At 39.4% G+C, this 27,594-nt stretch overlaps 1 protein-coding gene across 6 annotated transcripts in view; it reads right to left on the reverse strand.

Annotated features, from left to right (window-relative positions):
- The window catches only part of LOC111252849 (uncharacterized), a 58,843-nt gene that overhangs the window by 14,157 nt on the left and 17,092 nt on the right, over positions 1–27,594 (reverse strand). Inside the window, exon 1 of one of the 6 annotated variants that reach the window (XM_086992210.1) lies at positions 14,105–14,198. The exons of 4 other annotated variants lie outside the window; for them this stretch is intronic. Coding sequence is in view for 1 of the 2 variants with exons in the window: in XM_086992208.1 (XP_086848334.1) it covers positions 14,105–14,151 (47 nt within the window). In the remaining variant the exon portion in view is untranslated. Of the gene's footprint in view, positions 1–14,104; positions 14,199–27,594 lie in introns of those variants that run through there. One more of the 6 variants, XM_086992208.1, reaches the window with a different exon arrangement.

The raw sequence follows: 27,594 nt of genomic DNA on the forward strand, positions 1-27,594 counted from the left end.
GTGTCTTGGATAGAATCGACACAAAATTGACGCTCCGATGTTACCCGACTTTAAAAATTACATCTCCGACCAATTCGTTGGCGAATAGTAGCAGCCATGAAAATACATTGACTTAATGAGAAAGAGACGTCGTAAAGGCAATGTTCGGACCGACATTGAACTCCAGCCGTGAACCTTAGTTGGTCTCATAATTAAAAAAGTTTTCTAGACCGAGATAAGACAGTATGTATTTTTCAATACTGCGAACAGTGTAGTCATATTAGTAGTTACATACGTTACTAGTTCTTCACAGGCAACTTACTCTGACTAAGTTACAGGGCGGACACACTTGGCAACCCGCCTCTTAAGCCAATTAGCTCAGCATCATCAATGAAGGTTTCTCAAATCGGGTACATCCTGCGTACCTAGTGTTGGTCTATTAAGGTCGAACGGGGTTAGTAGTTTAGACCTTAGCTAATCAATTGTATCGCGTAATTTCAGTTATGCCGTTGGTTGCGTCCGATCAGCAATCGTTTAGATGAGCTACGAGCAGTACTATGTCGAATTAATACAACCATTACTAGCACTCCTTGTCCATCTTTATTAGGTTCATTTCTCCCCTAAACAGTGTTGTAGTATGATTGGCAGAAACGCGAGTAAAATACGCGTAGGAATGATTGTTAGATGGCGATCGAATATATTGTGTGTACATAGACACTCGAATATAAGTCAGTGACAGAAGAGGTTTCTACATTATGGAGGTTTAACGTTTGATCGCTGGGTTAAGATTGTGTGGTCTTTTATGAGACTTTCAATTGTTATTGGTCGAAGTATCAAACGGAATCGACTTTCAACGAGAGACAACGGCTGCTGTAATAAGCATCTTCCAATTTCCCTAGCTTCGTTAGCTTTTTACTTAAAACAACATTTACTTCTGATTCTTCTGCAGAATTATTACTTACTAAAGTTTTCTGCTAAGATACATGCCGGAATTAATCATAGTAACAGTAAATGGCCATAAACACGTTCATAGATGTTAACTACGCTCAAATCGAATTGAGAGAATCAATCGTACTAACCTCTAAATCAAACCTGTGCGCTTAAGTACCCGTTCAAACATGGCTTGTGCCATTTATATATCTTCTCCATAAATAGCGAACTCTTCATTCCGCCTACCCTGAAACAAGCTATTGTTGTCTAGAACCAAAAGTTTCACCTTTCTTGACCCATCTCAAGAGTTCAGATGGTGTTAACCAGTAAATATGCATGCGGCAAGCAAAATACACATAAAAATATAGTTGCACATATTAAGTTTCCTCGTTCCGATCAACAACTTACCGTTATTCAAAACGTTACGTTCCTTCGTCGAATGACTAAAACTAAGCTATCGAGCGTCCTTTCTAACGCTTCGTTGCTGTCTGAACCATGTCCTGAAAGCTGACCTTTTGCAACGAACTTTTGCTTATCAAAATTTTTCCAATGCACGATCAACACGGCTATAACAAGGTTCCCGGAAAACAGCGCTCTTATCAAATACTAGTTTATACTTCTAGATAAATGAGCCAAAGAAATGGTAGACGTATAAATACGTTGATAGGCATAGGAGATAAAATTATTTCAAGTCTGAATGTTGCATGATACGATGCCGGAGTATCCTGATGCCAACCTTAGGCGGCAGAACGTATTATCGCAACCGGCAGAGAAGTATCCATAAAGAAGGCATTTATGAGATCTCCTTGCTATATATACAAGTACCCGATACGAACAAAACAAAACACTGTCATTCATTAAGTTTCAGTCAATCTCTGTCGTTTCCAAAAAGCTATACTTAATAAAGTACTAGGCATGTTTCTTTTAAGCACTTAATAATAGCGTACCAATTTAAGACATTTATTGCTACGTTTAATGTCCTCTCGGATTATTTTAGTTTATAGTTAGTTACTTTATTCAGCTTAAGGATAAGACATCGGTGCCTAAACGATGTGGTGATGGGTCAGAATAGACACGTCCCGATAGAGTACCTCAATACGTCATATGTCGCACGAGCATTTATTTGCGCTTACTTCTAGTCGTCTTCAATGTGGCCAAGTGAACGTATTGCTGGATCTGCGCCTTCCATTCTCGAACGAGCCACTTGAATAAACCGGAAGACACTGTTTTCTAGCTAAACCTATTCTATTCGATATGAGCATCTCTGAGCCGACATTCAGAAAGCACAAGTTGGCCAGGTGGCGAAGAAAAGGTCAAGAGTAAAGAAGTTGGGATCATGAGAAGTTCATTTATCGTTACTTCAAAACAGTAAAGTCGAAAATCCTTTCAATCGTTCGAAAGCAGATTTGCAGTAACGTGCGGTGTCTTACTTTGTACTGCCACAACCATCCATTTGCCAATGATGTGGCTGAAGGGACGTTTGCTGCTAATAATTGTCGATAGGCAGATTGGAACAACGCTATGTGTTCTTGCCCTGTGCACTCACTGTTACTGGAACTACCGTTTACTTAACACATGCTATTTTTATTTATTATTTAACACATTTATTACCCTATATTACATACAGTAAATATACGCTGTATTACATTTTTACAGCAAAAAACCAAATAAACAAACATAAATTGCATGTGTAACGAGAAAGTTTGCCCTGGTAGCAAATTAACTGAACTATTTCGGAGCTTTAAACTACAACAATTTATCAGGAAAGGCACATAGTCGGGCTTAAGTTTTTCGTGTAATAAACAGTAATTGTTCGAGAAGAAAACCAAAAGAAAAAATCTAATCAACGGCGGGCTAACATGTGGATCCCACAAATTTTAGTCACACATAGACAATGTACGGCTTTTGAATTGGTCCAAAGTTTGGCGGGCTGCTTATCGAAACAGCAATGCGTCCATCCACTACTTCTAGTACCAAGCGAAAGCCAGATCTTTCTACAACAAAACAATAAACCTGTCATGGCAAACAACAGTGTGCTGTTTTGAGATTTAAAGGGAAATCCGCTAATATCCAATGCTTCAGGGCTGGATAATCATTTGGTTTGTCCTAAGACAACGGTTTACGTTATTACCAATTCCCACGCGGTTTCTAAAAATATAAGAGAGATTTTTGTGGGGCAAACTGGGCGATTCTCAGTGGAATATAAATTTAAGGGGCTCAAAAACTCATCAAAATGGCTCAAAAAGCCATTTTGATGCACCTAAGTTATCAAAATTTATAGCCGTTTTAAAGAGGAGAATAGTCTAGATAAGCTTTAATGCTTGAAGTGTTTGAGCCTTCTTGCACCTTTCGACCTTTTTGACGGTTTTAAGCCCTTGCATTTTTGGGATTTGGCTTGCTATCAGCCCAAAATTTACCTTCGTTCGAATTTTCCTATGTACCATTGTCAACGACATTTTTACGAGCTAACATCCACTACTATTGCGTGACGCACAATTGCTATTTATGGATTAAAGTATATTCTGAAAACAATTAGCTTCGGTACCGAATTGAAACTGCAGTCGTGGTAAAGATGGTTATACCAAGCAAACACGATGGTAAAGAACAATACTTTTATCACATATAAAAAGTTTCATTTAAATATCCGTTATTTACATACAAATTTAGAAACAAAGCATATGCAAACGTCCTAAAATAAATATTTTTTTACTCGCACAAGGTGAGAAAAACGTGGTTTGTTTAATTCAATTCCTTTTAGAAAAGGCTAAGCAATAACTGCAATAACAATAATAAGAATAATAATAATATTTCTTGCGACCTTAGAAGGCGCGCATTTTTTTTACGTAAGATTGTGTTTCTGAGATGGGATATCAAATTTCTGGTCACTACTCTCTATTTTCCTCATGATCCCACCTCTCCCTATCTTCCCGTTGAAAAAGTAGCAATAATTTTGTTTGGGGTATGAGATGGTGCCTTTCTCCTTTGTAGAGCTTACGGGTTTCGTCAGTCAGCGTAGGACGAATCATTATTTGGCTCTTAATGACATGAATGAGCTCGTCATGCTCCTAGCGACTCTTTCTGTCTACTGGTTAACGTCTGCTAGCCCTATTTTTCCCCCGCGCACTCATTCGGCAATTCTGGACAGCCCTCCGCACCCCTTAAGTTAGAATGAACTGACAAACGTCACTTGCTGCACCACTAATGACACCTTTTTTGCCGCAGGCCATTACCTTTGGCCTTTGTTGTCGTTGTTGTCGTAGTCGGTGTCCAGCGTTTTTCTCATCATATGTGGCCCAGCGGCCCCGTCAGGACTTGCCAGTGTGCCTGTTCCATTTTGGTTCGCTGTCGACGACGCAGGTAGCGCAAGCTTCGTCAGGTTGTTTGTGCCGTCATTCTCTTGCCATCAGGCTTTACCATCACCCCCTGCTACTCATCCACACCTTACCGCCTCGCTCCACATAATGCCTTAGCCCCTACAACCTGAGCCGGGTCGTATCATAGAGTGCAGACTAAGCTTCGTATTGCTCCAGCACGTTATATCCAGCCAGGAAAACGACGACGTCGTCGTCCCCCGCTGAGAGATAGACTCACAGTCCTAAGAAGGGCTGCTTTCCCTTCAGTCTTTGCCTCTCACCCTCCGTTCCCTCTGTTCGTTTGTTGTTCGCCGGGCCTCCGCACCACCGGCAGCCATAGATTCCTTAGCAGATTCTCCGACGACTTCGCCTCCTCCCCGTCCCCTGCCCTAAACACTTCTCTTTTTGCCGTGCCTTCACGTTGGCCCTAGCCTGTTCCTATCGACCCTCAGGCTTAGCATGTCCTTTTAAGCTACTGCAGAGATTCCCGTTGTCCCTTTGCGTCTTGTTGCATGGTAGAGGGCACGTGGCCCTCCTCATTGAGTTTTCTCATAGTTGACCGTTTGATCCTCTTGGAAGCATAGATAGCGTTCCGGCATACGCAATGATGTCGTTGTCCTCACTGTTGAAGGTAGGATGTGCCAATATTGGTTAGAGACAACCTCGACTAATCTTTTCAAACTGTCCCCCGTCCTTTCCTCTTACACTATCGTTGTGGATATGTGCCTTCTCGCCTATGCTTATATCACGCTTAGATTCTATCCTGGGATCCTTCTTCGCTCGCTAGGCCAAGCTTGAAATGGCTAACATTGTCATGCTCAACGAGGATCTATTCTCTGCAAAAGTGGTAATGCTAGTGGTGACACCGCTGGTGATGATATTAGTTAGTAGTAAATATTTCGTGAACATCCCCTCATCGATGGCCTCTTCCGCTGCTGAGGCCATCAATATCGCCTCACTGAGGCTTTTATTTCGCACCGTTAGTTTCCGGAGATCTTCGATCGTCTGCGGGCATATGACCAGGCCTATATACACGAGGCATATCGAGTGTATGGGCACTATATATTTTCTTCTATCCATGCTAAATGAAGAAAAAATCATCAGTAATGTACGATGGTTCATTTTCAACTGAATTGCAAAGGTTGTTCAGGTCAGGTAGCGATTTCGCGGTTTAATATATGATTTGCTTCTACTTTAAAAATTGCTTCCATGTTAGCTACGGATCGCTCTAGTGTTAGGAGAGACGTCAGAAGATATGCAAAAGCTATAGATCTTTATAGAATCTCGGTGCACTTCGATAATCTATCGAAGTAAGCGTATCTAAATTACGAAAATATATTCAAGAATTCCAATGTGGCGAAGAATAGTTAAAACAATTTACCAACGTATTCAACAAGAAATAGAAAAAATATTGCATTAGGAAATAAACTCTACCTTAAACTAAGCTGTCGAACTAAAACTATCCGTTTTTGTTCGAAGACGGCAAAGAGTCCCACTCCCTGCTACGCTTCCCCTTAAAGAGGTGCTGTGCTTTCTCTCTTGCGTTTCGAAGGCTCATCAACCAGAATAGAACTCTTCGCTCTGTTATACCCGTTTGCTTAACAGATTTTCTCGAATGTTTAGCCAAATCACAAAACGCTCTCATTCGGTGTCCCAGTGGGTCTAACAAAGCAAACTGCATTATTAAGAACTTATCTCCATCGGTTTCTATACTTCTCACGTGTAACTCTAACACCGTGCAAACTGCAGGCGCGTATTCACCCGTTTTTGTCAACTTGTAAAAGTTCCGTGAGGCCTTAAAATCTTCAATAGTAAACCTACAGATCGTTAAAATCATCATATACGAACAAATGTTTATGCACTCACTTAATCAGGCCAACAGGGAGAAGTGAATCCACGATAGGATGCACCGCTGTCCCTTAGGTTGTTTCTACTACTGACTATTTTTGCTCATTCAGAGCTCGTGGAAGCTCAGGCTTCAAACAGTGTAGCTTGCTATCCGTTATTGATTTCAATGTACTACTACGATTTTATTAAAGACAAATAAGACGAATGCATACCTTCCATTAAATTAATGCCGGTACACGAAACAAGCGATTCTGCCAATTTAATTTGCCTTGGAGAATCCTAGTAGAATTGCAACCAACACACACGAACAGTTAAAGAAAATCCTGGCCTTCCAAAATTTAAATTAGGTTCTAAACTTTTTGATCGTAGGAGGTTGTGTCCCTCGAAGCACATACAAGCTACAATTATAACGAAGATTGTTGACCTATACTTAATATTTCCCTTTTTTTTTTTTTTTTTTTTGTTACGTCCTTATTCACCGAACAGTATCATTTTTATTTCGTCTTCTATGTTTTAATCGCGTCTTATCTGCTTGTCTGTTACAAGTTTCGAAAAGCCTGAAAAGTAAACATTCGTAGCATCTCTTTCTTGTCTGAAGGTTGAGGTTTGTTTGAAAATTAAGCGAAGTCGCGTGCCTAAGCGATGCTATATCGACAGTATTGTCAGCGGTGTTATCATGACCATAACCATAACCCCCAACATCAGCACTATCATTGTTTTTGGGTGAAGAAAAAACTCTGAACAAGCGTCCCTTGTGATTGCCTTGTGGACCATAGGCCTTATATTCGCGAGTGGACACAATTGAGACTCGCAAGTATTAAACATGGTGTCCTATTGACTTGAGCCGTAGCGGAAGTGCATTTGAGTCTGGTGGCATATAAGAAACTAGTACATGAGAATTATAACACAATTCGAATAGTGTTGTACAGGCTCCAATTCATTGAACTTGCACAGTTTCAATGAATGAAAAACAAAATTCGTTAGTAGAAAAGTCAGAAAAGTATATAATGAATATGATATCAGGAGGAAAACTGAGCATGGATAGTTACACAAATGCAACTTGACCCGGGCCACTAAATGGACTAGTTTTATTGGATCAAATCACAATGGATTTTGCTAGATTAGGAATATCGTTAGATTATTATAAACAAAAACATTTTTTCTAGTGGAAAAATAGGAATCAGTTGAGTGAACGATGTTTTTTACGCATTATAAGGATTGCACTGCAGCGTTATACCTATTGTTTTCGTGCTTACTTACTTTCGTGGTCACTAATTTCTGTTAGTATTAATAAAGCATGTAGTACTGACATTGCAGATGCAGAAAGTTTCTTGACTTGAAAGCTTGACTAAATGAGTAGGGCCATAGTTATCATGCCGTATGTAGTATGCCATAGCCACGGGTAGAAAAAACGAGTTTTTTGTATGCAGGTGAGACGCATTATAACCTGTGAATAACAGGTTGGTGAGGTCAGCATTGGCAATAGCGTAGACACTGCTAGCGTATGACTTTGCCATAGGTATTGGTATCAATAACCAAAAACGCGTACTATGCAATTACAATATTGCCTTAGCCGTTCTATTTTGCACGATGAATGATGATATAGTGTTAAACTGTTTGTAGGTCATGGCAGAATTACGTTATCAACTGGTAAGGTCCAATCCATCATGTTACCACCGATAAATTCGACGAGGGTCTATAACGGACCCTGGATGAACGAACAATCGGGCCTCTATTTCGAAAGCGAGTCATAGTAAAAGAGGAAACTGTTTCTCTCCGTGAGTATCCGACTCGAATCCTACAAGGCGTATTTTTGCGCCAACCCGAACGACACGATCTTTCTTCGTTAGTACAATCCGCAGCACGAGTAACCACTAGCTGTAGCTTTTGCGCTATAGCTTTATTATCTATAATATCTGAAGTTACCTTTAGAATTGATTATCTTGGAAGAAGCGCACAGATGAAGTAGGCGTTGAATATAATGTTGCATACCTTTTTATAACTTTTATACAACCCCCGACGGCAGATAAAAAATGGCCACTTCATGCTCACTCCTTCGCAACAAATTGAACGGGAGCTGTCTGCATGACCATCTCTAAATACGTTCAGTTCCGTATGTTCTAGCAGCATGTGTAAGTATTACCGAATATCTATCGGTTTGTTTGTCCGGTAGTAAAATACGTTTTTGACTTCGGTCGATGGCCTATTCGGTCTATAGATGTTTATTAGATGTCGGCCATTCATAAGTGGCCTGCGGCTTTCGTAAACGAAGCCCACACGCTTCAAAGCGCCTGTAATCGTTGTGCCTTCTCGCAGCTGAATCAAGCTTTCCATATAAACAAAGTAGTTTTCTTTATTCTATTCTCATACAAACATATCACGCTCACTGTGTGAGTTAAACGTGTGCCAATTCACAATTCACAAGATAGAGACATTTATGCTAACAGCATTTTGAATAGCACATTTTGTTTTTACGAACCTTTTTAGATGTCGGCAATCGATATTAAATATTCTCTCAAATGTTTCTTGGAGAGCAGTGAAAAGCTATCTTACGTATGCGAGCAGCTCGTGGAACCCCTCAACTTGTAATAACCACGTTAAGTTGTAAAATGAAAGTCCGTAGGGCTCGTTTTTGACTATGACGAGAGCGTACCGGATACAAACGTTTTTTTAATCATATTTAAAGGGTTTATCTTCTTTAAACTTATGTATATGTAGTGGAAGAAGACATCTTTATACGTACGCATTGCGGAAGCGGACTAATTTAGTTTTGTCGCTGGTTGGCAGAAAAGAGCACAGTACACTTAGCTATCTTGTAATACCTATTTGGATTGTAATAATTCGTCCACAACATTGGGTAGAGGGAGAAACATCTAAATATATTGACACACTGCTACCGCTACTAAATGCTGTTTATTCGAGTGATTCCCTGCACTGTAGAGTGATTGCGATACAAATGTTTCTATGTTTTGAGTTTTACGTTCGGTGTCGTCTCTAGGCATTCCTTGAAATGGCTGGTTTCATAGAAGGAAACGAAGTCTATATATGTCGGGGTTTGAACCAATATCACAATATATCTCTGAAATTAGTAGGCAGATCATTTACCCATTAAGCTATTACAGAGGCGCGACATAAGAACCTAGGATTACTGATACAGAGCTAATAATTGTACCTACACTGCGATGTCAACACTCCCCCCCTCCCCCCCCCTCTAAGAAAGGCAATTTTGACAAGTTTGTTTTTCTATAATGCTTAGTTTATTTTTTAGCGCGCTTCGCTGGTCTAACTAAGGCTCAGGTAAGTAAAAAATATCGTAAAAAACTGAATTGTAATAAAATTTTTTGACATTATAGTATGGTCCTGACCTTTTTAAGAAGCGTCAGTACAAGAATATACATGACGGCAGGTTTCCTGCTCGTGTTATAGGATGTTTTTCGTAAATTTTATAATGTATGTAAACTTTTAACGACTAAAAAGACCTATCAAAACCAATGTCCCGAGTATTCGATAGAAACCTTACCTATTTACGCATACAACCTAGTCAGGTATGGCTTATCCCTAGGGTGTCGCGATGATAAATGTAGGTTCAACAATGCTTTGATTCATGAATAATTAAATGAGAAATACATAGAATCTAGTTTAAGAGAGCCTATAAGGCTACTGAATGGTTTTTATCGCATTAGGCGAACAAACGTAATATAGTGCAATCGATACATTAAATATATGTTGAAGAAAGAAGCTTATGTCTGCCTGTCCTTCAGGAGATGAAATCTTGCAGGAAAGTTCGATTTGTCTTTATTTAATTTTAGATCTGAAATTGTATTGATGGAGTATTGTTAACCAGAGTCCGTTTTTGAGTCGATGAGAATATCTTGGGCTAAAGCTTGTAATCACACTTATTTAGCTTTTTATTAATTTTATCGTCACAGCGAACAGGGAATGCAAAATTCACAGACTCACTCCCCATTACAAAACCTTTTGTGTTCAACCTTCTCCTTACCATTGCGGCCATTTTTCATGCTAACGCAGTGGATAACATGTTTGCGTGCCAAATATAGGGATACGTAGTAGTGTAGATTCGAATTGGGATGTAAGAACACTATTTCGTGCTGGGGGCCAGCCGTCAGAATTAACCTTTAACGGCTTAAGTAACGAAGCCATACTAAGTAATTATCGGAGTTCCATAAACGTTTGATAGAGACATAGTGCGATGACCAACATATGCCTCAGCTTACTCAGTTCTAGTTGTTTCGTATACTGAAATGATATGGGGCAACTACATCAACCCCAGATGACCCACGAAGTCTATGAAGCAGAATATTATAGTTTCCTTTCGCTATCTATTTGTCTGCTTGTTGAATTAGTCATTCAGGAGCCACTGGAACCTTTTCTTCAACACAAAGAAAACTACTGCCGCACGCCAGGGATTAGCTACGATGCCTGTCGGATTTTCATCTTATGAAACTAAGAACGAAAGAGAAATAAGAACGGTTGAGTGTTATGAACTGAAAGTAAATGAGACATCGCCAGATGCCTTATTGGATTAGCATTCGTATGTAGTTACCATACTTCAGTTGATTCAGCGAACGAAGAGAATGCGATGAAATGACTTACTGGTTCCTCCACAAATGTATAATAGGATAAAGTCGCTAAACTAAAACTCAGGAAAGAATCGTCCACGATAGTTATTAGATAATTGCTATCTTTGACTATTGGTTCTTCCTGACAGGTTGCCCCATGCCAAATGCTGAATCGACTATCCGACACAGATATCAAAAACATGCAGTCGTAATCCGGCCCCTTTGGGTTCAGTTCTGACGCATTTGAGAGGCTATATATCGAAGCCCATTACAGCTTGAAAAGCAGTGTAGGGTAAGTGGTAGTTTTAGGTGGCCGTCAATATCTAATCGATTTATGTCCAGAGGAGAATTTACGGTGTGACAAAGTGCTTTAATGGATAGGTGTGTGTATCCTGAACTGAAAAGTTAATCTCCGAAAATAATCGATTACTAAGAATTTGTTGTACATACTTTAGATGTTGGCAGATACCAAATTATACGCTTTCCGAGAAAGTAAACGATTTCAAGAGGCTTCTTCATGTACCGCTGCGGCTGAACCTAACGTTCGGGTCCTGCGACAAAATTGCTGTCAAAATTGATTTCCAATCAGGAGAGATTCTCACAAACACCCGTTTGTTCGTATATTCGTAACATGTTTTACACAACAAGTCCATCAGTATGACAAATCATAGTCCCGCGAATTATCTTCATGATGACTTGTAAAGAGCTTTGAGCTTTAGCGTAGACATTGTGATTGTTTCAGATCTTTAAACAAGATACCTTACATTTACTTGTACCCGATAACACAAAACAAATAGCTTAATTCCTTTAAACCTCAATAATGATAACATAATGGTAGATGTCAGTTGTTAAGGTATGATATCGTTTCGCAATTAATGTATGCTGTTTAGGACGAACCTATTACGGTGAAGTTATGCCTATTTTTTTGCTTGCATGTTTTAATGTAGATATGCAACTCGGGCGTCACATATACCCTACATCCAGTTAACGTCCTAAGAAGTATCCTATGAAAGCTCAACTCTTTCCGTGAAGCATTTTTATGAAGTCTAGCGACATTAAGGTAGTGTGCACGATCGAAAGAATGTCGGAACGATGGCTCATCGGATAATGATATCTATGGTATAAGTGTGCCGCAAGAGCATCCCTTTCATTTGCTCTTTTCCGAAAGTAACTCCCGTAAGCATCAACAAGCAGCCTCTCACATTAAGGCCTTCGTCTGACACATCACATGGCGGCATCACAAGCGAACAATAGCACATCACATTATTTCCAATGGAAGATGAAGGCTGGTCACCTGATTCATTTTCTTTACTCAGTCCCTAGCGAACCCGCAGCTCCAGCTTAAGCTGGCTCGCTCGCTCATGCTTGGTATGTATTACACGTTCGTATATCTAAGCAGCATTTATATATAAAATTGCTTTCCTTATAGTTTCCGTACAGTGAAGCAGGGCTTAGACGGCGAGCACTCAAAAACGCGTAGTAATAACGATATAATTGGCGTCATCCATTACTTGTGACCCATGTCTTTTAACGCGTGTGTAATATTATTGCATAATTATGTAAATAAACCTAATTGACAACAACGATTTTCTATAACAGTCGAAGAGTGTTCAACGTAAAAAAAAAAAGTCAAACGAATTTGCGATAGAATCTCTTTAACGCAAACGGCCTATGTAAGTTTAGTACCCCTCTAGTCTTATTGCGTGGCCATACGCAGCATGGTGTAGTCCTAGTGCTAGCAACATTCAAGGTGTACTAATAAAACGCTTTTCAATGTTAGAAGAACACACAAGAGCTATGCAAGTCGTTAAATAGAACACAACAGAAAGCCACAAGCATAACTTCAGCGTCTCGACTGCTGGCCTGTTTGTTGGCGTCATTGTCACAGGCGTGCTACACGTCTGCGAAGGCGTTCCCTATCTGATCTATAGGACAAGCAGCTGTTGAATTGTTTTTACATGGATAGGTACGCCAACCTTATACTAAACAGTGACATTCATCTATAACCCTAATATTTTTGCGTCAATCTATCACCTTTAGTTTAAATAGCTGAATTCGTGCAAAATTCTCACGCACGATTTATTAGGTTAATCGTAAAAGTATTCCGTTGCTTGCATTTTAAGTGTAAATCCTATTGCTGGCTTATGTGAATGTATTTAAATAGAAAAAGTGTCCATGTGTATCTTTTAGCTAATCACTAGTCAAATTTGTCAAAGTACCAAATCACCCGTAGCAAAACAGATCATCTACCAACAAAAAAAAAGGGGGTTTAATCAAATCTAGGTCCGCGAAAGCACTTCACGCGACCATCAACACAAGCTGCCAGCCTTTGTTGATGATCGTCTATGCGAAACGCTTTAATATAGGGCCATCTACTTTTAAGTTCCCTTACTCAAGCTCAAACTGTAAATGAATTCGCGGTATTTTCTCCTTACACTTTTTTTTTTATGAAAAAAGGCGATACTAGGCACAAGCTGAGTTCAGCGACAGTATAACTATTCGCGCCTTTTGATCTACTGCAAACGTTTTAATATAGTATGCACACGAGGAACGATGTTTTGACGTGAATAAATGAAGGGGAATACTCTATCACCTATAAAATTGTCACCTTGTTACTAATGTTATTAGCAAACACCGAGAATAATACAGATTTGGTTGGGAAAAAAAAGCATCCTTATCATTATTAAGAAGAAGAACGTAATAAGAATCCTTAACAGATTAACTAATACAAATCAGCTATTTTCGCGTCACTGACGGCAATGCTGACGAAACCACTGTTTTGCATCATTCTGTACTATACGACCATCGTGCTTTATGAACGCAAGGCTGTCAAACACTAAAAGCCACTTTCTACACATAACACAGTTACGTGTTGTTTTGGCAGTGTCCGAAAAATCACATGCGGTAGGAATTGGGATGGTGTTGGTGCTGATGAGAAATGTCCAATAGTAAACTAAGAAGTGTTAATAAATGATTTGATCCGTAAACGTAAGTCACAAACAACCAATTCAGAAAATAACGAACGTGCCATCTCTAAAAAATAGAAAAGGGTACGTGCACAGAATAGGGTTTAGTATAATAGAAGTACTATGCCTATTTGCAATAACCGATGGGACAGCACATATCAATATGCAATTCACGCGCAAACAGAACGCTTTTGTTGATACATAATTGGATTATTTTTTCAAAAAAACATTTCTATATAAAGATAGGAGTTAGCCTAATACTTATTACAATGAGGCAAAGCAAAAGTTACAAAATTATTCATGAAATCAAATATGCTTGATAAGTGAGTCTATTTGTAATTAGATAAAAAAAATTCCGAAGAATTGTAATAGTGTTGCTATATATTGGAAAACTTTTCTCCAAAAAACCTCTGATTTCAGTCCTCTTCACACGTGCGTCCATCTTTACCTTTCTGAGCTCTGATTGAAGCAGTCATCCATACACCCAAGCATCATGCTTCAATGTTTCATTAGTGTATCTATTAATTTGTACTTCCTTCGTTGCAGACGCCCTTATGGCTATATTTTTGTTTCACCCTTCCCCATTTTAGCAGCGCTCTTGTTCGAAACCAAAGCTGAATCAAGCTTACTCAATATGTCGAAATTTTCCGTGCCTTGCTTGACTGTGCGTGTTAACTGGGCCAAAGCTCAGGACGGGTTGCCGAGATAATGGTCGTCATCATGAATGGTGTTTGCTGTGGGAACTTTTGCGGGACGGGCTACTTGGGCCGGGACCTTAGTTCGCCTTCTCTTCCCGCGTTTGAAAAAATGCGTGATTTCTATTTGTCGGCCTATTGGTATTGAAGAACGTTTTTCACAAATACAGCCTTACGTTTTTTCTACGACTAGCTTCTGCTTTTCGATGTGCCATCATCAATTTCTTCAAGAAATCAAATTGTATGGACCGCCAAATGATATATATTCATAGGTCTGTAATATGTTAAGTATTGGCCATTCGATCGCGGTGGCGATTAACATATCCGACGATTTAGCCCGGTGGAGGCCTGGCGCCGGTTTTCAGATTATAGTGGCAGCCGACAACACTGTCCCTCGTTCCGAATGTTTCAAACTCCACGTAAGAGCTTTACGTAAAACCACTCACGTATTCGTTCGCTGAGACAAATAAAATTCCAAGCAGAATCAATTATGGAATCTGGAGCTAGGGAGCATTGCAATAATAAATTTGGCCCGTTATGATCAGGGAAGCTCTCTCCAAGTTATCTATACGAGCCTATTGCAGTGTAGACCAATAGTCAGAGTTTTTAAAACTATTAAGTCCGGAAATCACAAGCAGCAGTTTAACAGCAAGTAGGACTGAAGCCACCAAAGTTTTTGTTTTTTATCGTGCCCAGCTATGTTGTTTCGATACTTCGAAAAAACACGGATATTTCTGATGGAAAAACGTGAACTTGTTTCTATGCCGGGTGAAGAGTAATGTTTTAATTCTAACGAATAGAATCTAGAGTTCACTCAGTTTTCTTGAAGAGGTCGCTTCTACTTCTATTGCATTGCAGCCAAGGGTTGGAAACCATCAGTGATGGGCGCCTAAATTTGAAATTAATACTTAAACAGATAGAACAGGTACGAATAGATTCGATCGTGCACTTTTTGTATCAGTTATAGATTTAGTATTAATATTATTAGCAGTCTGAATTAACAGCGATCACTGTCGTGCATTTTTAGGCTTCCGTTTGCGTATTTTACTTTACGTACAATATAACAGGAGTGAATAGAACAGATGGTAAACATCAGTCCCAAATCGATTTCAGTTTTCGTCATAATGATCGATGAGCTACTAGTCGAAAAAAAAATCTATTACCATAGTTGTTTATCACATTCTTTATGTTTTTGAGTCAATTAGTAGATTATTATAGGTAGAGATTGATTTGGTGGTCGCCACTCGACCATCTGCATGCAGTAATGTTAAGGTCAACATGAAGCTTCCTCGTCATTTTGAGAATGAAGCACGCTTTTGCTAGATATGTCATCTTCCTGCATTGTGGATTCCTGTCAATGTCTGGTATCAACGGATGGCTCCCAGCACGGGATCAAGTTAATCTATGTACGGGTTCGAAACTAGACCACTACGTATATCAGATATTCGCAAGCAAATACTTTCTTTACCCACTAGGCTACCATGGAAGCAATCCTCCTGTACGTCTGAACCTTAGTCGCTTAAGATAAATGAACTGCTACTAAAAGAGCATTGACTCTTGCAGGTACATATGTTGATCACAGTTTTCATAACTTCACAACCTACTACTCTTCAATCAGATTATTAGTTAATAATCTATGACTACGGAGAAGTAAATCACAGATTATTGTCTAAACTGAATCAATGCACTATGGTCTACTAGTGAATGAAATTCTTTTATTTACTTAATTATTTTTTCGGATTACTAGCGGGTCACTTATTATTACGAGGATTATCCAAAGTAAAGCTGCGCATAACATGAAACCGGTTGGATGAATATTTTTTACGATGGGGGCAGTTTAATTTTTCATGCCTTAAAGCGTAACGTTAATTTTGTAACAGTTGCCCTTTTTTTTTGCTGGATTATTTCATAGATGTCTATGAGAAAGTTGTGGGGGTTAAAATCGATTGCCTTTCGATAGTTTTTTTAGAAAAAACGGCAGTCGAAGATTTACATTGAGTCGGTAAGGGAGGGGGGATTGCTCTTGAAACCAGTCGAAAACTGGTGGTACTGAGCTAATCAAAATGTGATGCATGTCCTTGTTTTTGAAGCTCACTTTTCAGATTGAAAATGCTCCCAGGAGGCGAAAACAACATAACATTCTATGTGACGCGACCTTTTCTTGACGCCAATCGATACATCTCAACATGCTAAGTAGAAATGCAATACAGGTCTCTCTATTCGAAATGGGTAGTGGTTCGGCGCGAAAATGGTGAAAAACCCGAGTTTGTTTCGCCCAGGTGGCAATGAAATAAAAGTGTTTCAAGACACTTTTGAGTACTTTTGTCACCGAATTTCTGATAATTGTCAATGAGAAGGTTGTAGCGTCTAATGTAAGAAATGTTTTGCTGAACAAATTTTTTTGTAAATACCTTGTAACAGATTTTTTAAGAAGAACGCTAAAATATTTGAAACATTTTTCTACGCAAAGTACTATTCTGTTCCGATGTCTGTTCCTACGCCAATACCTTACACTAGTCGGTAGGTCAAAACATGTCTTCCTATAGCTAAAATTGATTATCTTAACTTGTTCACTAAGGTGACACCGGGATAAGACCGATTTACGTGGAAATCTAATCTTGATATAAAGCGGAAGCTCTCGATAAGCTGAATCGGAATGCAATACATATTCATATACCTTAATTTCAGTTCTCAGTTAGAAGATGTCGTTTAAAAGGTGGAACCTATGCCAGTGGCATTGTCTGTCATGCTAGTCGACGGATCTCGACGAACTCAATAAAAATCCGGTACCTAAAATGGATATTTTTAGTGAAAATTGTGAAAACTCCATTGTTCTTAATAGTTTTGTTATGTAACCACGAGGCGAAATGTATTTAGAGTTTTTTTTTAACAAGTGTCTAATAAATATCTATTGAAGACTTGAAGAGGCAAATGTAAAATGGGTTTTCGTAAAAAGTTTTCAGCAATTCTTAGCTTTTCTAAATTGATTTCTAGGGAAATATGCCAAATGTCAAATAAATGTACGTAAAAAAATAAAACAAAACTAAGCATTTGTAAGCGGTGGTAACGTCCTAGAGACAGAGCTAATACATTAACCCAGACATATCATCATTAAATGTTTACTATACTTTGTAAGACGCGCAACTGTTCATTATGGGAGAAGGAAAGATAAAAATAACCTCTAAGCCTTCGTGACGTCCCGAAGATAGAGACAACCTTAATATTATATAGTCTGTGTAATTATTTAAAAAAAAAAAAGAGACAAAAACGTTTCGTGTAAATCGTAAATCTCAGAAACAGAATGAACAAAAATGATGAATTAAAAGGCTAACAAAGGCTGATTTGATCCACGTCCGGCGCTCAGAGTGGTGGCCGTTGTTAACATTATTTACGTGCATTCTGGAAACAGACTCATTCAGACCACACTAAAAAAAAGTTGTAATTACGTTGTAGAACTGTATTAAAAGCCAACATATTACGGACGCGAGACGATTTAGGATTGGCTGAACTCTCTGGCGAGGATAATAGAAGAGGCTACACAAATAACTAAGGAACAGGAATGGATCAGGTAGAGCAGGACTACTGCAATGGGATAATTGTCAATGTATGCTCAACTTATTGTTTAGCAAAGATGAACGAATCAGATTGATGAAATCGGTCCATACAAGGCAAATGCGTGGGGAGCCCACAGATTCGCCTACCAGAACTATTATTTTATTTATGTGAAATGTTATGTGATCTGTCGGGAATTACATAAGTCAGGTCTTCTGTGACACGATACGTACTGTTGCAAAATATAGGCTTCTGATAATTCAGCGTGGCACTTTGATAGTTACTTGCACTTTGCTACAGGCGATGTAAAGCAACTTTCGTCACCCAGTTATTTCCGACGCATCTCCCACTATTTTCGTTCTCCTCTCGCTCTTTTCACGTTCTCTTCCTCTATCAGCCTACACTGGTTTTGCTCACTTCTCTTACGCTTTCCACCTACAAGGTCTAACCCATGTCACTACAATAATGGCAGTCGTAGCCGTAGTCGCCGTAGCGATAGTGGCTTGTTTAGGCACCATCACATCGTTCCTATCATATTCTATCCAGTTGTATATTTCACTTCCGTGAACTCTGAATCTCCATCGGACTACTTTACCTTCGTTAAATGCGCAGGTGGGCGACTGGGACCGACTTGCCTCGATGCTGGTTTGCCCTCTTCTTTTTCTTTTTTGCTGCAGAATAAGCATGCATTTCATGCTTTATTCAGTTAGATTTGTGAGGCAGACAAGGACGCTACATGGTGAAAAAGGGCAGTGGAGGCAGTACATTTAGTGACAAGGCACCCTAAAGCTACAGCCGTACAAGTGTACGGACTCGTTGTCTCTGTTCCTCCCTGTCTTTCAGTGCCGATTAGCCTAGCAGAAGTCATTTGCCGTCACGCTGAATCGTGCTCGTGCAGTGCCTAAGCCACTGGGAAAAGGGGCACCAGAAGAGGGTCGTTTCTTCTATTCTTGTTCAACTGCTGTGTCCCTTTATATTCAGATTGTGAGAATGATGTATACTTGGTCGCTTTCATTCTCGGTCAACAGCATGTACTCGTAAATGTATTTTTATTCTAACGAATCCCTAGTCGAAAGTGTCTGATGTTAGATATACGCAATGCTAGAAAATCAGCGGGCCTTGCCTTCAGGCCATCTAACTTTGATATGGAAAAAACATTTTCTAGTTTGATAAGTCAGATCTGCTGCATTTTGAGGTCTACAACTTCTCTCCTATGACCAGAGTCATCATCGTTAGCGTCCAATATTCATGACATTTAAAGTACATGGATACTTCCAGGATCTACGCCAAGCCTCAGCAGCAGAATCTAACGTGAACATTCGGTTTTGAGTAGATGGCAATATAGTTTTTAATGATTCTCCGCAAAACAGCAAAAACCTGGCTTACTGTTATACTGCCAACAACGTATATTTAGGATTGTCAGTAACGCTCAATAGAAATTCTGTTACAAGCCCCTGGGAGCGCAGTGGTGTGTGGAAAGCTGACATGAATAAAGGAATACATAAAAATCAAAAGGGTTTGTTGTGGATTCTTATTATAAGACGTTATCTGAAAAAGACAAATATATATTTAATACAATATAACGACGCTTTAACTGTAGAGTTTGTCATTTTTATACGTTCCGCACTCTAAACGCATCCAAGAGCTTAAAGATAATGTACAACTGGTCTTTCTCTCTTAATATTTCTTGATTTTGTCATAATGAACCCATATAATAAATTGAAGCAAAAGTGTGTAGACGATAACTAACTCACACGTTAAGTTCAAACAGGTACTTGCCGTTGTAGCTTAATGGATAACTTGCTTGCCTATTAATCTAAGGTACATGTGGTGGTCCAGCTTTAAATTTCAACACAGACATATTTCGTTTCATCCTGAGAGTGAGGCTCATGATGAAATGATGACGGCGGTGCAGAACGTACAATTCAAGATATAGGTCTTGAGACGATTTTAGAAATGCCTATTAAATGTGTAGCCTAAAATCTGGTTGGAAAAGTTGTTATGGCCTGCAGCTATGACAAATTTGAAGCAACCTAGGGTAAAATGCTTCCTTTTTCTTTTGAGTATCATCAAACTTATTGTTTTATTGCAATTAAAATACTAAACTATCACACATACTGCTCTGACTATTTCATTAACTGTGCGACGCTTGAATTTATCGCGCTTGTTACTTAACAAATAGGAAATTCCCCTAGCACCATCACTCCCACGTTTCATTATTGTTATTTTTATAATTAATTGCTGTTTTACACTTTCCGATGAGCCAGTGATTTGGGACGCTTTTTGCATATATTGTTAGTACTGAAAATAATCAGTGATTAACTTGCTGTAGTAGATTTAATAAGTTTCTTTTTGCCCCGTTTTTTGCGGCCTTTAGCATGTCATGTAACCCAAAAATGTATCGAATGTCTAGGAAATCCTGGACATGTGCCAACAAGGCCAATGTGTTAAGGAATAAACGGGTCCCACAACTACTGTTCGGTTTCACAAGGCGAAATACCGGTCTAGCAGTAGCTGCCTGCCCTACAAAAAAGCTGCAGCGATGGTGTGATGGTGATGATCTGTGTTAAATTATCGGCCCATCCCATGAGGTTATGGCTCTTGCCACGTTCGCCGGCTCCACTAAATGGAGTTCCCGCTCAGCGATCTATGAAATGGTCGAGGACTGCTTAAAGTGAAAGGAAGAAAAATGTAGTTATCGGTAGAAGTACGATCGCAAACGAAGAAATATCATGTCATCGTCACTTTTACGGTATTGTACTGTATATTATGCATCGCGTACCGAGAAATTGACTGTTCAAACCTCGAGATAAAGAATTAAAACATGTATTTGTTCGGTTAACGCAGGCGTCGTGTGGCAAAAAATGTTAAGAACAGTTCAAGTAATATTACTGTAAAAAACAGAAATGTTCCGCAATCAGTCACAAGATATAACTTTTATTTTTGTTGTTAGTCGCTGGAGTTAGAAAAGGAAACTTATAAAACAGCAATTGATCGTCTTGAAATAAATTTTTAGCCATTCGATCTGTGTGTTTCAAATCACCCCATAAATTACATTGCCGTTATTTCCACGCGCCGTTTCGTCAATTAGTGACATAAATTAGGTAAGGGCCCTCACACGGCTTAAACACTATACGGTAACTTTCTTCAAGGAGCAAAAAAGTGCAGGTAGATAGATTACGCCCCTAAGCGTAATCGATTTGAGGGCATGTAATGTTATTCTACAGTATAATTAGCAATAGTAAATTATCGTACGATGAAATCACGGAACTTCTTACTGAATCTCTTAAAATATTTACCATTAACTTTACAAGACAGTAAATAGAATTTTCGCTATGGGAAACATCATAGAATATTTTCAGAAAATTCCTAAGATCATTTCGGGATAGGGTATGTGTGGACTTTTGCTGATAACTAGAAATATAGCATTGTCGAACGAGCACGATAGGGCGCCTAAATCTGCACAGTCACCATATCATTATAATCTCTTGTTACGTTGTACATATTATATGGAGCAAAGGGGAGCAGAGCGGGCTTTTGCTATTTTGACAAAATGCGTTTCATACAATGTAATGTCAACCATTCAAGATTTTTGAAGGAATAGGTCTTTCATATCCAGGTTATCTTTTCATTAAAATAAGTCAGGCAAATGCCTCTTGTGTAAGAAAATACACAATGTCTGTCAATAATCGGTGTTGTACAAACACATGTTTTTTCGTGCTCGCCTCGTGCCACAATTAAAATCACGTAGCATTAAGTCCCACTTTGTCTTTATTTATTTTAGAAATCAAGCCCGCCCGAAGTTCTACCATGAGCACAATCAGAGTTTCTTGCTCTTTTTATTTCTTTCAGAAATATTCAGACCTTATATTATCTAGCTTTCCCTAGATGGTATTCCTCCTCCCACCTAATTGGGAATATCAGCAGTATCGCAATAAATTTAGAACATATCTTAAGGCATTCCTTTTATCATCTTTCGCCTCTTATTGCTAATCAAGTAGACCGTTTCAAGCCTAAACTATCTTTTAATAACATTAGCTATCATTGCACGGTACAGGCCGTTATCTCGACTGAAGTGAAATCATATATATATATATATATATATATATAAAGTGCTCACTGTCTGTTGCCACTCGACCTATTCAGTATCAAGCAAGGTGGCGCCACATGCACAGCACTGTATGTTTTTATCTATGAGCTTAAAAACTTGTTTATTAATTTTTCGCGCGCGATTCAAACTGCTTACAAATAGTAAGCGATCTGACACTGTTCTGTAATCTTCTTAAATCTATCGACTCCAAGGCAAATACGTCTATTCAATTTAAACCCAGATTCGTCGCAGTTTCTGAGTGATATTTTTTGTTTGCTTATGCTATTTTACGATTAATTCGTAATAAATTAGGAGGAATAATTGCATTAATAATAAGAATTATAATTTTATTAATAATACCATGACTATTTTTTATAGTTTTCCATTTTATTATATATTAAATAAGATTATATTTTGAGTATATGTAAATATACTTATAATATTAACTTTTGTAGGCTCATGCCCTGTTGTCCCTTATATTATATTAAGTCGGTTATTTGCTATATTATATTTTATTTATTTTTTAATGCGTCCTTACATTTTTCTTTCTTGGATTCTCTAATCGAATCAAAAGAAAAAATAAATAGAAGAAAACAAAAAAAAGAGAATAGTAAAGGGAAGAATTGATTTTCAGGCTAAAATTGCAGTTATTTTGCTATACTGTTGCTTTGTGCACTGCAGTTTACTCACCAGCGATGTTTTAGAAAATTCACTGTTCATTCGGCTGTTTTGCTGCGTTATTCCGTTAGCCCACTTTTACCAATTCGATGATACTGCTCGAGTGATTCCGCTGTTCTAATTTAGTTTACTCGGACATTTCGCTACTTTTCACTTGTCGGCATTGAAATAAGGTCGACAAACCTCGTTATTAAAAATGTTTCTAATGGCAGTAAAACATTTATTGAAATATTTGAGCATAACACTAAAAAATAATTGTGGTTTTCGAGTTTTTAACGCAGTTTGTCATCGAACCTAGAAGGCAGCTATTGGCAGAATAGATAGTCGATATAGTAAACAACATGCAAATGTTGAAATATGGCACGTATAAATGATTTGTCTTCATCGTTTAGAGAGAAAGCGACCAACGCTGTTAAGAGAATGATAACAGAAAAAAAAACACAGAGGTAGAAAAGTGCGTTCTCAGGCGCCGACTTGCATTACACTTAAACCAAATAAGACGACTTATTCTTGCGCATACAAATGTAATTTAATGCTTTAAGACAAGAGATGAATGGAAAAGTGGAGAATGGTACAACTGTTTTGATCTCTATCAGCTGCCAGTCTTCATTCAGTATTGAGTATATTAAGCCCCTACAAAGACAAAGGCACAACTAGAAACAGACTTAGGCAGAAAAAGAGCTAGTTGCCAGAAAAGACACTCAAGAATTAAAAAATATAGTGCGCAACTAAATTAAGAGTTCGATGGAGGTATACTTCTAGGCAACTACAAGAAGAGAGAAGTCCTGCTAAGTGAAACGTACCTATTGATTACATAATTAAGATAAATTTACTTTCACTTTTGGCCAGCTATGGATATATATTACGCTCCCGCCGGCCGGTCGATCGCTGGTCGCCAGCTGTCGAACCTCATCAATGGTCTAGACCTAGTAGCAGCTGTAGGACCCAACGATTGTGGACGACATAATCTTCCGATTCGTGAATAGGCTGCAGCAAGCTGGCCAAGCCAAGTCCTTAATTTTTAACAGTCGGGAAATGGAGTTCCGGTGGGCCGACCTTTGCATGACGAGGAGAGAGATGTTCGAGGAGTAAAACCAAGTAAGCCCCCTGAGACGAGTCAGCACTCACTTACGACTATATGGTTTTCCTATCTGATATAGAAAGCACAGCGTAGTCTATTCCCTCTGCAAACTTCATTGTTAAGAGCAGGTAACACGGCTTCGTTTTGTACTATGACCCACGCGCCCAGGGTTATACGCCGAAGAACCAAAAGCAAGTCTATCCAACGTAGGTCCTAAAGTGGTCGAACTGAGACGATATGTTATCGATGCGGAAAATAAAATCACTTTTAGGTTAATCGTCTGCCTATAAAACAGTCAAACGCCACGTCACATCCAATGTAACCAGTAAAAATTGTCACTTACTCTGTGACACTCAAAAAAAGACCAGTTAACACTGCCGGCGTTGTTGAAGAACGAAGACGCAACCATCGAGGTTTACAGTTCATGTAAATGGGTCTTGTACGCGTCTACCCTGATCATCTTCATAGCTCCGTATAGTGTGGCGACTGCTAACCGGGCAGAGACATATGAAATCTTTTGTCACCAACCTCAAACGACGGCTGACCTATGTGAGGCTATGCCAGGTCAAACCGGGCTGAGGAATGTGCAGTACTCATTAAGTTAGTCTTCCATGCATTTCCTTGTTTGAAAGAGGCCGTTTGAGTTTCATACCGGCAGTAGCCTGAATCAGTGTAGCTATAAACGGCTGATGAGGCTGCTACACGAAAAGTAAGAGCATTTATTCGCCATTTGTCATTTATGCCGTACTCATCGGTCACCATGTTTCTCTAAACGCACATTTGCGGTGAGACGCGGGAGCGCAACAAGTTTACATTGCAAAGGCGGCACAGTAGATGTATAATAACCTGATTGAGCGTTCGTCCAGTTCGTAGGCTTCTCCGGTCGTCTTGGTGAAGAAGGACGATTCGATTCACTTTTGTATGGGTTACCGAAAGCTGAATGCGGATCAATGACGCCCTCAGCGTGAGAATGGGCACCTTGGACTTGACGGGTACCTCTTGGCAGACCCCCTTGGCATCCGGTAACAAGGAAAAAACCGCATTTTGTACCTCGACAATCCATGTGAGTGTCAGCTAATGTCTTTTGGGTTGACCAATGTCCCGATGACGTTTCAACGGCTCATGAACCGGTTACAGGTTACGGTTCTAGACAGCTCTGGTAGATCTCGATAACATCATTGTATACTTTTTGGATCTTGCGGAGAATTTGCATCAAGTACTCTATACCTAGTACGCAATGGTCTAGGCGGTCGCCTTCAGTGTGATGGGTGCGGTCACTGAAGTTCTAGGGGCAACGCCATTTAAATTATTTCAAGGGTTAAAGTCCCAATTTTGAAGGTCCAGGTTTGCAATTAGACCGAAAGCCCGATTGTCTGATATTCAAGCTGCGGAAGGAGCCTATATCCGGTTCGTTAGCGAAGGTGGGTTTTTGATGTAGCCGGTGTATCGCCGGTCTCCAGCCGTCGAGCTTTGTGTCGGAAAAATGGAGTTTGAAGTCTGTAAAGAGCAATCCGTCTTCGATGTATTAACTTAATTCAAATATTTGCACTACAGACAATCACCGGTACAGGCGGCATAGTGTTTGCAGAAGTGGGTATGTTTACAGAAACCAGTAGAGGATGCTACTTCATCATAGACCTCAACTGGTGGATTAATTTCATGAAGTTGTTTACGAAACTGGTTACAAAAACAGTGGTTCCGCTACCCAACGATCAGGTCTATCTATGTTTTCTCTGATTTAGCATAGAAGAAGTCGTTAATTCAGTTTACGAAATTACTGATCATTCCTGTTACAGAGACATTGAGAAACTCTATGTGGAGAAAAGTGAGTGAATTTAACTTCGGAGTCAGCCACCTGCCATGGGACATGTGAAATGCTGGCTTTGTCAGAAGAGAAGTCTGGTAATCGTATGATTCCAGAGAACCGTTCGTACCATGGTCACCTTGATCGTGAGACTTAGCACCACTAAACATTCTTGTACGCTTTTTGAAGAACAAAGTTTGTTAGACCTAACCCTCTATTAGTGGCAAGTTGAACTTTAGCAGCTACATCCCATGTAGCTGCTAAAGTTCGGCTTAAGATAAAAATGTTTGCCTTCGTAGCACACTAAGCATAAAAAGCCTAATTTTAGCACTGCCCGTAGTTCGGAAAATCATAAACAAAGACTGAGCTGGTCGTACTTCGGCAATTAAATAATACGAAAAAAAATCCTTCCTACAATATCTTTTATGCACTGGTACGACTTCAGTGACTATTTTAGCTCATAATTTCGTTCCTAGCATGTAACAGCAACTCATAGGGCAAGATTAAAAGAGAATAAGTTTGGCAATGGCTTTACCTTTTATTCTAATCTACACAAATGTCATAACGCTCAACTGCGCAGAGTTACTGGCCTATTAGGCCTAGCTACGTAAAATGTTATATCTGCCTCCATCTACTCTCGAATAATACCATGCGACCGCTTTAGAGTGGAAGGCAAAACACATTCTGCGGCTATTATTTGGTCCTTTTATTCCTGATAGCGATCAAGCCTCCGATTCGGAGTTCGAGTGCACTTTCGCATCACCTTTTCATGGACGTCTCTTGAACCCATACTCAAAGCGCTGTACTCTCAAGTTGTAAGATGTTCGTGATCTCTTGCTCGTCCTTTGACATAATGCCACACGTTCTTAATCAGACTTAGGTCGAGTGAATTTCCAAGCCATGACAAAGCCTCAAAACCATTAGCAGTAAGCACTTCAGAGACAAACTTTGCCATACGCCATGGTAACTTTTCACTTACAAGCATCCGGAAACCCCCGTTGAAATATGGGGCAGCGTTTTCGTCTAAGTGACCTCACTATGTCGTCACTTTTCCATAATTCCGTTAACGAAATGTAGGCCTGTTATACCGTGAACAGATTCGGACTCGTATGATCTTTAGCGTTGACATGCTGAGCATTACTACTCAAGATCTCCAATGTAATTCGTTTAAAAGACAGCCTCCAACCAACTTCAAAATGGTTTAGCCCATTCGGTATGCACTCTTGTACACAGTTTAGCAGAAGTTTTTTCGACTCGTTTACGTCATTTACGTTGGTATGGCGTTTGAGTGTCCTCATAGATAGATAGATACTTTTTGATGTAGCTGTACAGTTCGGTCTTTCTGTAGCGCATTTAGAGTGAATCTGTCTTCGTTCTGCGTTTTCAATCTCGTACAATTTCGATTCTTATTCCTTATTCTTTATCTTCTGGACTGTATTGTGAACTGCTCCCCTTGATATCCCAGTCCGCTCTGCGACGTCTTCTCGCTATTGCTCTCCCGTAGGGTCTTCCCATAATCCCATTCGAAGTTCATGTGTGGTCTTGAATGCACGAAAATCATTGAAGTTCACTAATTCGTTATCGAATATATGAAAGCGACGCTAATAGTTAGTTGTACAACATCTCTAATCATGTATGTCATCACCGTGAACGGATTAGGACTAAACCAGGTCCCTGAATTGTGCGTGATGGCTAGAATGTTTAGCCTTTCCAGCTGCAGTCAGAATGCTGTCATTAGAAAGCAGAACGTTCAGAAACCGTGTACAGTTTGTTAGCTCGGATGCGGAGCTACTTCTGATGAAGCCTGATATCGTGCGAAGAAAAATCTCTATCTGCTTCATTTGATTGATAATTATAACGTTGTAACTCTTTAACCTTTAGATGTATACAGACGAAACTCCTGTTTGACTTGACACCCAGATTCAGCTTGTCACACAAAGAAGGTCACGCTATCGTATCTTTCCGGTTGCGAACGTGTACAATTTATTTGAGACAACAATTTGAAAGAAGCTCAAACCATCTACCCGTATATGCACTC

The sequence above is a fragment of the Varroa destructor genome, unplaced genomic scaffold, assembly GCF_002443255.2.
Source record: "Varroa destructor unplaced genomic scaffold, Vdes_3.0 BEIS01000006.1, whole genome shotgun sequence".
NCBI classification, from domain to species: Eukaryota; Metazoa; Arthropoda; class Arachnida; order Mesostigmata; family Varroidae; genus Varroa; species Varroa destructor.